This window comes from Paroedura picta, chromosome 1 (genome assembly GCF_049243985.1).
Source record: "Paroedura picta isolate Pp20150507F chromosome 1, Ppicta_v3.0, whole genome shotgun sequence".
NCBI classification, from domain to species: Eukaryota; Metazoa; Chordata; class Lepidosauria; order Squamata; family Gekkonidae; genus Paroedura; species Paroedura picta.
In genome coordinates this window covers 74,442,040-74,456,708 of record NC_135369.1, presented here as the reverse complement: position 1 = coordinate 74,456,708, position 14,669 = coordinate 74,442,040, and the positions used below count along the sequence as shown (strand labels likewise).

General features: G+C 41.5%; 1 protein-coding gene across 9 annotated transcripts in view; it reads left to right on the top strand.

Annotated features, from left to right (window-relative positions):
* The window catches only part of LTBP1 (latent transforming growth factor beta binding protein 1), a 276,190-nt gene that overhangs the window by 3,377 nt on the left and 258,144 nt on the right, over nucleotides 1-14,669 (top strand). For all 9 annotated transcript variants that reach the window (XM_077343424.1, XM_077343401.1, XM_077343391.1 and 6 more), the window contains exon 2: nucleotides 773-843. In XM_077343424.1, coding sequence (XP_077199539.1) covers nucleotides 773-843 — 71 coding nt within the window. The remainder of the gene's footprint in view (nucleotides 1-772; nucleotides 844-14,669) is intronic.

Here is a 14,669-nt window from a genome sequence, read left to right as displayed (position 1 = left end):
TGAGCCAAAAATTTTACCTAGGGTTTTAACTGATTACTTCCATCATTTTAAACTTTTTATGGTTTGCTTTTAGTCTTGAGGCTTTTACTAATTTCATTTTAGGACGTCGTTTTAATGCTCCTTTTGCACCCATGGCAGACAATTGGCTTGTTTTAATAATAATTTATGGAGGTTATTTTTATTTTATTATGATGTTTTTACTTTGTCAACTACCTCAAGCATGTCTCTGTAGAGGTGGCATATAAATTTTCTAAATCAATAATATAGCCATGAAGGAAGTGCCTTCAGGGTACATACAATGGAAGTGAGGTAAGCCCAGCTAAAAAAAAAACACCTTGGCAGGCCAAGGAAGACCCATTTCCTACTGACAGGAGCTTGAGGCAGGAGTGCTTAGAGAACAATGAGTGTCTATTATTTGGAATGTTAATAATTCCCTTCCCTCAGGCTTTAAACTTTTCTCTCTTGCTAACTCCTAGCATTCATTACAGCTAGCACACATTTGCTGAGTCTCTTGTCCTTTAGTCTGCTCTATTTCTTTCTCGCCTTTTCAGCCCTTTGCTCTGCCTTGAGCCCTTCCCACTTTGCTTTGAGGTGAGAAACAATATATTTTGCAACAGCCTCATCTCAATGAAAAAAGGGGTGTGTTATTGAATTGACTGGCAACTGGGCATAGAGAGCAATGTGTATGGCTGGGGAATCACTGCTTTATGAGGAACTGTGTTGGACTCTTTCCTTTCTTTCTGTCTTCCTTTTTTTTAAATTGTTGCTGCAGGGTGAATGTTTGTGGAGGTCAGTGCTGTCATGGCTGGAGCAAAGCTCCTGGCTCTCAGAGGTGTACTAAACGTAAGTAGCCATTTGTGTAGCGTACTCTCATTCTTTCACTGTGTTTTCTACCCTCATTATTTAAAAGCAGTTCTGCTCTTCTCATGATCCAGTGGCAGGTGGTGTTTGGATGGCCTGAGGCAAAGCTGGAGCATCATTACAGATATTAGTTGGAAGGACCATACTGTGTCAATACCAAATTTTATATGGGGGACAAAGTAAGAGGCCATGTCCTAACTTCATAATATGGTTTTGGTCTTTCTAAGATGGCAAGCTCATATAATATTTACATCAAACACTACTATTTCTTTTGTACTATGATGTATATCCCCCCCCCCCCACACACACACCCACACACTCCAGGCCTTAACAGGACATTGATTTTAAAATTCATAAGAAATAATGAGCTTATTTATTTGATTTAAAGTATTTACATCTCACCTTTCTCCTGAACACATCAGTACCTAAGGCAGGTATCATATTATTAAAATATTCATTTTGACCCAGAAATGCTCTACAGAAAGGTGAGAGTGCAGGATGGACCTGCTATACAGGTAAGTGCAACAAAAGCATCGGCCTACAAAACATTTTACTTGTCTACGTAGTGACTTGCTTATCATTCTCCCTAAATAGGCCGGGAGTAACTAAGCAGCTTCCTTTTAATCATGACTGGCCAGATTATAGGGTAGTAGCCCTATCTGGTTCCTTTGAATGGCCATTGAGTAATTGATTTAGGATAGAATTTTGGCCTCCCCACTGACCTTCTCTAAGCTATTTGCTGGTTAGGATAGAAGAGGTAGTAACTTTAGTTGCTGTTTCATCTACAGGGCCTTTAACTTGTGCAACCCTGGGAATCTGATCCAGGTTGACAGTGGCTTTGTTGACTATGGCTTATGACCAGATTGTAGAGGGAATAGTAGGAAAGGTTGGCTTAAGTGAGGATGAAAAACTGCAGTGGAGGTGAATGTTTTTGGCCTGGGAAAAAGCAAAGTGGTGTTCTCTGCCATCTGTAAATTTGGGGGTCCTATTGTGTTTAGAAAGTTTGGTCATCCCTGCTTTAAATATTGTGGCATTACATAGAAGAATGCATGGTAGTTTTACTCTAAGAAAAGCCCTGCTGGATTAGATCAATGGTCCAACTGAGAGCCAGTTTGGTGTAGTGGTTACGAGTGGCAGTGTCTAATTTGGCAAGCTGGGTTTGATTCTCCACTCCTCCACGTGCAGCCAGCTTGGTGATTTAGGGCTAGTCACAGTCCTGGTAGAAATATTCTCATACAACAGTCCTACCAGAGCTCTTTCAGCCCCGCTACCCCATAAGGTTGTTTGGAGAGAAGGCAGGGCGATTGTAACCTACTTTGAGACTCCTTCAGGTAATGAAAAGTGGGGTCTAAAAACCAACTGTTCTTCATCTAGTCCACCATCCTGACTCACAGAGTGTCCTATCAGTTCCTCTGGATCACCAAACAACTGGGCATAGAGGCTGAGACCTTTTCCTGTTGTTGCCTTCTGGATTTAGTGTGGAGGTTAACCTCAGTCACTGTGCCTAGTAGCTACTGATAGACCTATCCTCCATGAAGCTATCTAATCCCCCTTTAAAGCTGTTTATTCCTGTGTCCATCATTACATCCTCTTACAGTGAAATCCACATTTTGATCACCCTCTGTGTATCATTGCTCTGATAAGATTTGTAGCTTTACCTCTTCCTTACTCCATTGTAAGCCAGTTTGGTGTAGTGGTAAGGAGTGCGGACTTCTAATCTGGCATGCTGGGTTCAATTCTGCACTCCCCCATGTGCAGCTAGCTGGATGACCTTGGGCTCGCCACGGCACTGATAAAACTGTTCTGACCGGGCAGTGATATCAGCGCTCTCTCAGCCTCACTCACCCCACAGGGTGTCTGTTGTGGGGAGAGGAAAGGGAAGGCAAACCATTTTGAGACTCCTTTGGGTAGAGAAAAGCAGCATATAAGAACCAACTTCTTTTCCTTGTAGTAAAAATAATGTCTCTTAAAGTCTCTTAAAACAAATGGATAGGAGAAGGTTTGGGCAGATAGATTGCTTAGTGTCTTTTGGAAGGTGTGCAAGTAGAGGAAATGGGTCCTGTTGTGCATTTCCTTAGATTCATAAATTTTATAAGTAGCAGGAGACCCATCCTGATTTAGAGTAGAAAACCTTAATGCAGGCTCCAGCTGATTCCATGCGTTAGTAAAATACCTCTGGCTCCTAAGTGCGGGCAAAACATTGTGCTGCTATTTCTAAACAAAAGATCAGGGTCATTTATATGCTTTATATGTGTAATAGAAATCAGAGTTCCTCAGGTTTAAACTTACACTGACATAACTCCATAAAATTATCTGCCATGGAAACCTGAATTCTGCAACCCATGTATGCCTATGCAAGTTGAAATGATTTGCACATCATACACACAAACACTTTTATTTATAAATAAATAAATAACTGTGTCTTTTTCTTGAGTACCTCAACCTCAAACCACCTGCAGAATCTCCAGCTCTTTCCTCTCTCCAGCATTCTTTCTGAAATTACAGATTTTATTATGTTTGAAATATGTGTCCTGTTTTACTAGCCAAAAGCACCAGAAACTGGGGCTAACAAGGAAGAAAGAAAAGCTGAAGTCCAAAGGGTGGTGTATCAAAGTATGAACATATATGGGGTTTGGGAATAAGTGCTTTGTTCTATATAAGGGAAAATATGTGGCAGGTAAGGAAGAAGTGGTTGGCTGTACCCCACGTAGCTAGCATCAGGTGTTGTTTCAGTTAGCATTTAAAGTGGCCCTTAGGGTCTGGCTTCCAGATGTCTCATCTAGACTTTCATTCGGCACAGAATAAAATAAAGCCTTCTACTTGTTTCTACATTTACATAAGGAAGTGAATCCAATAAATTCCAAATAGAATGTCTGACTTGTGACTGCATTCGGAAGTAGAAACATATAAAATATTTTTATAGAGGACAAATTGTCATTTTGTGCATTCCATTTTACTTCAGACAACAAATAACCTATCTTTAATATGTAACAACCGGTGATTTCATAGACCTGAGCATCTGTCACTGATGCCTGCGTTATTGCAGAAATACATTTGCATTTTGATGTGCATTCCTTAAGAAGATTCATGCTGAACATTTTATCCTTTGGACAAGAGCCCTTGGTTCAAAGTCTCCACTCATTTTTTCTCGTGCATCTAAGGCAGTGGTCCCCAACCCCCAGTCCAGGGACCGGGACCGGTCTGTGGATCAGTTGGTACCGGGCCACGGCTCCTCCTAGTCCTCCTCCCTGGCTGCTGCCTCAGGGGCTGCCCTGCCACTCTGCCGCCTTTGGTGTTCTCCAGCAGCTGCCATGGCTGGGGCTCCTCCTCGGCATGGCACTAAGCAGCTGCTGCTGGCATAGCCCCCCGGTGGGCAGAGGGAAGTCAGGGGCGCTGGCAGGAAAGCAAGCGGAGCAGGGGTTCAGGCAGCAGCAGCAATGTCCCTTGGCAAAAGACTGCCCCCCCGGGCTTCAGTAAAATTTTCAAGTGTTGACTGGTCCCCGGTGATAAAAAGGTTGGGGACCACTGATCTAAGGGATTTGTGTGCATTAGGCTCTATATAGTGGCTTTGTCTCCTCTACAGTTGCAAGGTCTAGCAGATGCTTCATAGGGGTCTGTCAAAATGCAAAATTTTGTTATTTAAGTAGAGTCTCAAATATAAGCATGTTGTTATGTTATGTGTCTCTTCCTGGAATGGGAACTCTTCAGACAATGTGGAAGAATAATGTGATAACCCTGGTAGCAGGGATAAGGCAATATGCCAATGTTGTTTCAATCATGTGCTATACCAGTGGTCCCCAACCTTTTATCACCGGGGACCACTCAACTCCGGGAACTACTCAATGCCTTTTACTGAGGCCCGGTGGGGGGGGGGGTAGTTTACTCCTCTACTCTCAACCACTGCCCTAACGCTCTCTGATCGCTATGGTAATGTTTAAACATCCCTTCAAAATAAGATACAGACACGCCACAACAAGGAACATAAGGAACATTTTATTTTCATGGAAATTTGAACTCATGACAATTACAAATCAATGGGAACCCTGAGCTTGTTTCTCTGCAACGAGATAGTCTCATCTGGGAGTGATGGGAGACAATGACACCCGAAGTGTGTTGTAAAGGGCTGGGGGGGGGAGAAGGCATCCTTCGGAGCCCACCTCCAATTAGTCGAAGGACCACTTGTGGTCCGCAGCCCACAGGTTGGGGATCATTATGCTATACAGTAAAGTCAATGTATAGATCCCTGTGGAGGTTCCTGGCTGAAGCTGAGGATATCCAGAATGAAATTACTGTACCTTTCAGATCTAGCCTCAAATGACAATGGCAGAGGGAGGTGTAGTTTTATTGAGATCCACAGTGCTTAACAGATTTGTATACATGAGATGGCAGTTAATGCGCTGAAAGGAATGTAGAATGTTGATCATTCAACATTTCAAGTTATTGTGATTTCAGTTTTATTATTTCAATAAGCCCATAACAAGTTGTCATAATGTGCTAGTAATTGTCAATATTGTAGGTTTTGTAGAAAGTAACACAAACTTGTGAGACATCAAACATCTAAACTGTTTATAGAAGGAAACATTTAGATCGATGTGTTACTGTGAGAAAGCTATAACTCACTACCATAGTTTGAATTAAAACTGGTTCTTGGTCCTAAATTACATGGTTGGTATCTTGATACTTTAGGCATGAACATTTGATAATGTTTTTATGCAGTAGTTCTATGAATTTCTGATTGTCTTCCCCAGTTACTAAGGTAATACCAAGACTGAGATGGCAGAACTTGTGTTATTGAGTCTTGGACCAAATATTTATTGTATGTGGTATATTTGCGGTTATATTTTCTCATTGGATTTATTAGTGATTTAGTGAGGGATCTAAAAACCATACTAATGCCTTGAAAAAAAAACTTGTTATTGCCCTGCAAACTCTTTGTTTGCTTTCCAAAGCCTTTCTTGTAAAGGCTGGGAAGAACAGCTGATAACATGTGCGAACGCTTGTGTCTGGAATTCCAAGATAATTTATAAAGGGAGGAATATTGCTGATTTGATAGTCTTTAAAAGGAACAGCTGATAGAATCGTAGAATTGTAGAACTAGAAAGGACTTCCAGGGTCATCTAGTCCGATCCCCTGCAGAATGCAGGAAATTCACAACTACCTGCCCACCCACAGTGGCCCAATTCCATGTCCAGATGATGCCCCCCCCCAAAAAAAAAATCCAGCAGAATCCCTGGCCAATCTGGTCTGGAAGAAATTCGCTTTCTGATCCCAAAGTCATGATCAGCTCTGTCTGCTGACAGCTAGAGAAAGGACTGTATAGTTCTCTTCAACACACTTTGGTGCTGACATAATGTATACAAACTTTAGTTAATCCAGGGAAATCTGTAACAGTTACTTTAACTCACCATAATCCTCAAAAAAAGTTTTTTGTTGTCTTGAGGTTACAATTAATCTTGCCTATCAGTATACTCTGAACCTGAGTTAACAGATTTTTTTGATGTCTCAGTTTCTGTATTTGGACAAACAGTTGTTGGAAGGGGCTTTTCATTGGAAAACTGAGATGGGGTGGTGGTGGTGGTGAAAACTTCCTTTTCCTTGCTGAGTCATAATTAGATTAGATTCACCATATATAGAGATTAAAGATAGTATCTTGTGTAGTTGAACTTGTGTCTGTAAAATCTGAAAGAGTGTTAATCACCTGGCAGTTTCATTTTAGGCGTTGTTTTAGCCTACCCTAATATAACTCACTGCAAAGTTTACAAAGAGATACTGAGAGTGGCAGTAGTCATTAGAGAACTATTGCATAATAAGCACATGAGATCATTGTTGGGATCCAGCACAGTGATTAAGTTTCTGTCATACTCACTAGAAATATTCCAGAGTGCGGGAATTGTTGTGGCTTGGGAAGGATTGACTTTGCTAATGGATTTTGCCATTTTAAGAATAATTAGCAAAAATTCAGAGAGTACAGTCTTCCTTATTGTGGCATGCTATTTGCAATCTGAATACTTCAGGGTTTCCCCCCCTTAAGAGCGCAAGATTTAAAAAGGCATGGCTTTTGCTTCATTCTTAGAGGTCATGTTTATACAACCATGGATGTCACTACAGGAATGCATCAGATGTTTTGAAACGAGCCAGCTAAGAATTCCAGCAATGACGCACACTTTTATTAGATGCGTATTTAGGAAACGAAATCCCTTTGCCTTTACAGTTACAATAAGGGCAAAGCTATATGGAAGAAGATAGAAATGGCTGCAATATTTCTTCCACTAACAACCTAAGAATTGTGAAAGATTTCCCCCCTTGGCATTGTGTCAGAATGCAGACTTTTGTTTTCTTCCTCTGAGGAGATGATGCTCTTTAATAATATTTGGCACTTTGGTATATTAAATATTGGAACTTGAATATTAAAACGTAATAATATGTTTTTTAATGTTTGATCTGGGGAAGACCAGAGTGCGGAGCATTTAGAGATACTTAGTCATACTAAGTGGGGAAGAAAGTGGAGATTCAGAGTGATTGAAGGGAGAGAAGGCTAAAAAGCAGGAACCTGTTGTAGAAACACAGAAACGGAGGAGGACTGAGATTGAAAAAAGGAGAAAGCCAAGAAAAAGGAGGAGCGACGCTTAGGGACAGAAGGTCTATGACCATAAGCTAGAAGGGAGTGGATAGGCCCCTATGGAAGCTGGGGAGCTGTGGACCAAGGAGTTAAAAGTGCAACAGGCAGATAGGAAAGACTGCATTTCACACACTGATTCAACTTGTCCGACAAATCTCTTTATTTCTTCTTCTTATCTTTGTTTTGGTAGTGTAATGCTCCTGAGTTAATTTGCCTTAGATTTATACTGCTATAATAACAATAACTTGGAGAGACTGATCCAGTGATTTCACAAGGGGCTAGGTTAGTTAATGACATGATGAAATTCTTATCTATCATAGCAGAATACTTATGCATTGATATAGCCCTACTTGATCTCTCAAAATAAATTTTGTTGCATCTCTGAATTCTGCAGAGGATGGATTTTACCCACAGAGGTAAAGTAAACTGTAAAATTATACAGGATTGGGTATTGACTATTAATAGAAGAAGTTCACAAAACACATCTCTTTGTCTTCCCCTTATAGCCTGGCAGTTTCCTCTCTTCCCTAAAGCAGGGGTAGTCAACCTGTGGTCCTCCAGATGTTCATGGACTACAATTCCCATGAGCCCCTGTCGGCAAATGCCCTAAAGAGCTGCTCATGCAGACTGTCAGGCCTAGAGAAGGATGTGGCATGGGGGAGCTGAAGAGGGTATTGGCAGAAACTACCCCTCTTCTTGTGAGAGTTTTTCCGTTGTTAACGGAAGAGGGGTGGTAACTGAGTGATTTCTGCAAAACTCTTGAGTAATTTCTGCACTTGACTGTTTTTCCAAGGATTTGTGGATGCTCAAGAACAGTTTTTCAGAAGGCTACAGAGAGAGGAAAGGGAATGTATGTTCTATGAACGCCTCCCATTCATAGCTTATTGCAGAGTTTCTCAACTAGGGTTTTGTGAAACCCTCGGGTTTCTTGATGGCCCTGGAAGGCTTTTCTGAATGGATGGGAGCTAATTAATATAAATTTGTTAAACATTTATCAGGTGATCTAACCATATCTGGTCATGTTGACCCTCCCTTAATGGCCAGTGATGGACCCGGGGGGAATGGGAAGGAGAAGGGCTCCAGGTGGGCGTGTACACAACTATGCTTCCTAGCCATATTCTGCACAATCAGGCCACTTCTGGGGTTTCTAAGGCTGAAGAATGTTTCAGGGGTTTCTCAGTGGTAAATAAGTCAAGAAAGGCTAACTTATAGCATCCAAGTCACATTTCACGCAGCATGCATTACAGCCTAATTTTAAAAGCCGAACAGAATCAGGAGCTTCCTGATGGTTCACTAGTGATCCTGTTGGAAGTGTCACTGCTGATTTCAGGTCTTTGTTTGAGCAACCACTTTTATGGCCGTGCGTCCAAGTGCGTTCCCTGAGTATACATACCCTGAACAAAGCAATTGCAAATAAGCAGTGAATAAGTAAAATTAAAACAAAAGTAACTCCTAGTGCTATAGTAAGTTCAAAGTTTTATTATGATCATGATAGCCTTCTGCCTTTTTAACTATTTTGGAAAAAAAAGAAACACCCCTTTACAAACCTAGCTTTATTTAGCCTGTGGATGGATGTAGAGAGGATACTGTTTGTAAGTATGTGATTTTAATCAATGGACTGTGCTATAGTTTTCTTTAAGACTTCTCTCTACAAATGAGTGGGTTTGTATTTCATGCTGAAATTTGGAAGCTTGCTGCTTATTTTGTAACTGAGAACCTTGAACCTTGAGTGGTACTAGGACTCATCTGATATATACGCTTACATTAACCATCTAGAAATGTAGGCAAGAAGACAGGTTCATCATGGTGGTATGACTCCTTAGCTTTTCTTTAGTCAACCATATCCTGTCCAGGGAGGGAAGGATCTCATCAGTTCTTGGAAGCTAAACATGTCAGTACTTGGAAAAGAGAGCACCAAGGAAGACCCCTCTGAGGAAGGCAATGGGAGGCCCCCTCTACTTCTCACTTGCCCTGGAGGCCCTTGCTGGGGGTCAGCATAAATTGCCTGTGACATGATAGCACTTTAGACCCACATCCCATCCAGACTGGGATAACTGAGAGCAGCAGCTGCAGTTTATAAGTCTTCAGACAGCCTCTGATTACCTATTACATAATTGTAACAGCTATTATCTTTGAGACTATGTTGCACAGTTCGAGACAAGCATGAATTAGTGCGTAATTCCCAAAGCAATAAGCAGTGTTCCAATGGGGGCCGTATTAGCAGAACAGACTGGGTTAGGGAGACTGAAGAAGATTGTGATGCCTGCATATTCGTTATTTTAGCTCCCTTGCTGCACCTTTCTGCTACTGTCCATAATGCTCAGGTCATATTTGTTACTGAACAGAGGACAGGTAAGCAGTCCTGTTTATTTTGTTAATCAAGGTTAATAATGTAATCTTGAGTTAATCCCAGTCCAGTGAGACTGAAACTTCTGATTGTACTGTAGCATCTTTTAAGTGTTCATGAGGATGAAAGTCCATTTTTATCCTGCACTAAAATTGGAGCCCAGGGTTTTATTAATGGATGATCTGTACCATTTGCTATTGGAACTTCAATAGAAGGGCAGCTGCAAATTGCTATGAAGACACAATGAAGCCTTTTCTCACCTGCTGTCAGCGATCGCATAAGAACAGTTTGACTCATATTTCTTCTATTGTATGTGAATTAGACATGCTGCTGCTTGTTGGTGTTTTGAAACCAGATGATAGGAGAGTTCTGTGTAATGTTTCCTAGACTTCATATATGTATATGTATATTTTATTTATGTCCTACCACTCCCGGCATTTTTGCACACACACATCTCTCTTATTGTATTCTGGAGTAACTAAATCAACAGTTCATTCAAAGGTAACTTAATTAAGCTGCAATGTATTCAAAGACTGTTAACATGAAAATATTTTCATTGATAACCAAAAGTATGTATGTGCTTTAACCTTAGACAGGTTGTTATTCTTAGAAGGGAAGTTTTGGGCTAGCAGGCTTATTGTAATGGTTTACTGCAGAAGAAGAAGAAGAAGAGTTGGTTCTTATATGCCACTTTTCCCTACCCGAAGGAGGATCAAAGTGGCTTACAGTCATCTTCCCATTCCTCTCCCCACAACACACGCCCTGTGAGGTGGGTGAGGCTGAGAGAGCCCTGATATCACTGCCTGGTCAGAACAGCTTTATCAGTGCCATGGCAAGCCCAAGGTCACCCAGCTGGTTGCATGTGGGGGAGTGCAGAATCAAACCCACCATGCCAGATTAGAAGTCCACACTCCTAACCACTACACCAAACTGGCACAGCCTTCATCAAAGGAAATACTTGAAATACATTAAAACAAGTAAGTAAGTTCATGCTGGAGTGTGTGTATGGGGGAAAGTAGGACTTTGCTTGGGTACAGTGTAGTGTATTCAGCTATACAATATATTGTTTGATGCTTTGAAGCATTAGACAGTTGATGTTATATGAACGGACTTGATTTTAGAACCCGTAAATATAGCTGCATTTGTGAAATATAGATATTAAAAATGCATCTGCCTTTTGCCATTGAATGGGTCTGAAATATTTTGGGCAAGAGGTCAGCTGACAAATGGGGGGACAGTATTTTTTTCACCAACCCCACCTTCTCAGGCTTAGCTAGAAAGTCTTCAGAGTGACATGAATGAAGCGGGTGTCTCGAACCACCACATGCTAATTCAATAATCTTTTAAAATTCTCACCCATGTTAATGGTTATGGCTTAGCAGGTGTTAGGCTTCTCTTGGCTTTGTAGAGCTTGTCTGGCGTGGCTAGTTCCTGACAGTATGTTCTATATGCTGAGAGACCTCTTGAGACAGGGAGGACAAAAGAACGCTGAGGTTATAGTGTGTATTATTTGTCTGAGATCTGAAAGCAATCCGATTGTTGGAAACAACAATTGGTTCGAAGTCCAGATGGCAAGTGGCCTGCCAAATTCCTCTTACTGTGTAAAGCTGATTTCAAAGAGGAAAGTACACTTGATTTGTTTTGGGAGGGGTGTACTCAGTTTCTTTCAGAATCAGGAAAACATTTGAGTGAGTCTTTTCAGCTATGTCCCCCCCCCCCCCCCCGGGCCGGTTCCTAGTCTAGGAGGAAAGATGTCAGTTTTCTCAAAGAAAATCACAGTAGAAGTAAGAGAGAGCATATAGGGTTTTAAAAAGTTAAACAGTTTTTAATTCAGTGATCTCAGATGTGTTGCTGATACAAAGGGAATAATGTAATATATGTCATTCAACATTCCTATCTTCCTCCCAGCAAAGAGATGCACAAGATTGGGCTGTTAGTTTTCTTACCTTTTTTCATCCTAAGCTAGCTAGCTATTTATTTTATTTATCATATATATGGCACGTGTGCAGTGTAGCCAGGAGATCATAGGGTTGTCTAGCAGCCAGGCAAGAGATGTTCAGAAGCGGTTTACCATTGCCTGTCTCTGCATCATGACCCTAGTGCAGGGGTAGTCAAACTGTGGCCCTCCAGATGTCCATGGACTACAATTCCCATGAGCCCCTGCCAGTGTTCGCTGGCAGGGGCTCATGGAAATTGTAGTCCATGAACATCTGGAGGGCCGCAGTTTGACTACCCCTGCCCTAGTGTTCCCATCCCAATACTAGCCAAGGTCGACCCTGCTTTGCTTCTGATATCTGACTAGATCTGGCTTGCCTGTTTTCATAGAAATAGTATATGGTATTTGTGTAGCCTTTCCAGTGTTGAAAGTAAGCTCTCTACAGATATTGTCATATTAAGCTTTACAACAGCCCTGTGAAGTGGACTCCTATTACACATTCAGGACTGAAAGAGAAGTTGCTTGCTAAAGGCCACCTATAGGGAGTCTGGCTGTGGCGAGGTCTGACCTGCCACCCTCACAGCCCATTGCTACACATCAGGTGAAAAATGCCAGGGAGTGCTTTATTTTAAAATTTCATTAGTGTTGGCACTCTAAGTGCCTTCTCCATGGTTTTAGCAATGTTTGGGCATAACTACCCTGGCTCAAGCCTTGGATTGGTACCAATACTGCACTGTGCTTTTTGTTGCTGGCTCACCAAGCATGTGCCAACAGACATCATTCATCAACTTCTTTACCCCTACTGTGGTCAACATGCTGATTCAGATGATGATGCACACCAAGAGAGTTTTAACTGTTTGCGCTTAACTGGTTATATCCCTCCATCTGCAGATACCTCAGGGTGTTTTGCTAATCATTGTTGACTGATAAGCTAGTTTCTCTGTCTCTTCTCAGGACAAGTATCAGAGTACTGTCTTATGCTGCCAAGATATTCCCTAATGGCTCATGTTTTGTCCACATCCAAGACCAACTATTGTGGAGGAGATGAAGGATTGTATAACACATCAGAATTTTTTCTGATAATTTCCTTTTCTGTTCTCCCTTTTTACCTTTAGAGTCCCCACTGCATCTGTGTGCAGGAAACCCCCTTTATTAGAGAATGGTACTGTGGTTTGGGACTTGCCATTGGAGTTGGCTGCTTAAGGTGGTGGTGAGCTCCCCCTCACTGGCAGTTTTCAATCAGTGGCTGGACAGATACTTACCTTGGATGCTTTAGGCTGATCCTGTGTTGAGCAGGGGGTTGGACTAGATGGCCTGGATGGTCCCCTCCAACTCTATGGTTCTGTGATGATGATGATGTTATCCGTTCAGTCGTGTCCGACCCTCGGCGATTCTATAGGAAAGTCTTCACCATACGCCCCTGTCTTTGACTGCTTCTTTTAGTTGGTTCATGGTTATACAAGGGCATTAAAAGATTTAATTTTAATGTTTTATTATTTTAATACCTTTTCTAATAATCCTCAGGATTGACTCTATGATTCTATTGTGGTATGGTAGATGAGACTGTCAGACTAGGGGACAAACCAGCACTTCAAGTTCTGTGTTTGGGGCTTTTCACGCACAGGCCTGATTTGTATCAAGACTGTTTTTAAGCCTTCCTTCTTCACTATTATTCTGATTCAAATGGATCCATATAGGTAGCTGAATGAGTATCCATATTTCTGAGGGTTGCAGACTACTTGGAGTCTAAAGTATATGACTTTGGCTTAGTAGGGTCTTGATTGTGCAGGCCTGCCTTTGTTGGTGCTTGCTATGCACCTGCAATGAGGTAATCTATTCAGTGACATGAAAATATGTAGCCTCCTATTCAGGATTTACGGGCAACTTTCTTTTTCAACAACCAGAAGCACTGGTGGGGAGGAACCTTTGTCTTACATTCCACATAGTCAACTGTGAGACATCTGCAGATACATAAATATGCACCTTGGGCCTATACTGACTAAAAAACAATTCTGCAAATTTAGGAGACTTCCCAGGTTTGCAGAAAAATCTGAAACCATTTAAAAATACATTTTGGGGTGTGTGTGTTAAATCCCTCCTAAAACAAAAGTACTTGTGCAGAAAATGCATCTACCTCTGCCTGCTCTTCCATCAGTAGGTGGTGGGGATGACAGTGGTGGAGAGACAGGGAATGTCTGCAGGCCTGATGATGGCTGGGTGCTGCACTGGGCTCATCTACATCAGTGGCTAAGGGGAGGGTTGGCTGGGAGTCACAATGACCCTGGTGCTGTCAGCAATAAGGGGGGAGCCCCTGCTCATGTCTTCTAAATTGGTGATACTTTTCTTCTCCAATAAGATAATATTGATATAGAAATATGGTATAATGCATTAAGGGAGACTTCTGTATTGTGTTTGTTAGTATAAAGTCTAGGCAGCTGAAATATACAGAGTCTGCCTCATCTGCATATTTGTTGCAGTTATGAACACTTGCTTTACTTCTTGTATTGTACTCCACCTGCACTTTTCTAAGCAGGACTTTGCATGTATGATATATCTTTTTACCCCATGGAGATACCTGTACGATATTTATCACAACAGGTACTTCCAAGTGACAAAACATGAACATACTCATTATGCATGCATTGTAGATGAGTGAATATACACATCACTATCAGGGGTATAACCACAATCTAGCTCATTCTGTGCACATTGGGTAATGCCTTTTCAATGTACTTTAGTAGACTTTCCTGATTCACACAAAAAGCACATTGAAAGTGCATTTTATTTAGATATTAGAAGATTAGATAGATTAGGTTTTTATACCGCCCATCCTGGTAATCCAGCTATTCAACATGTAGGGCATGAGCCTCAGTTAATATCTGGTTACATACTATTAGTTGGTACTG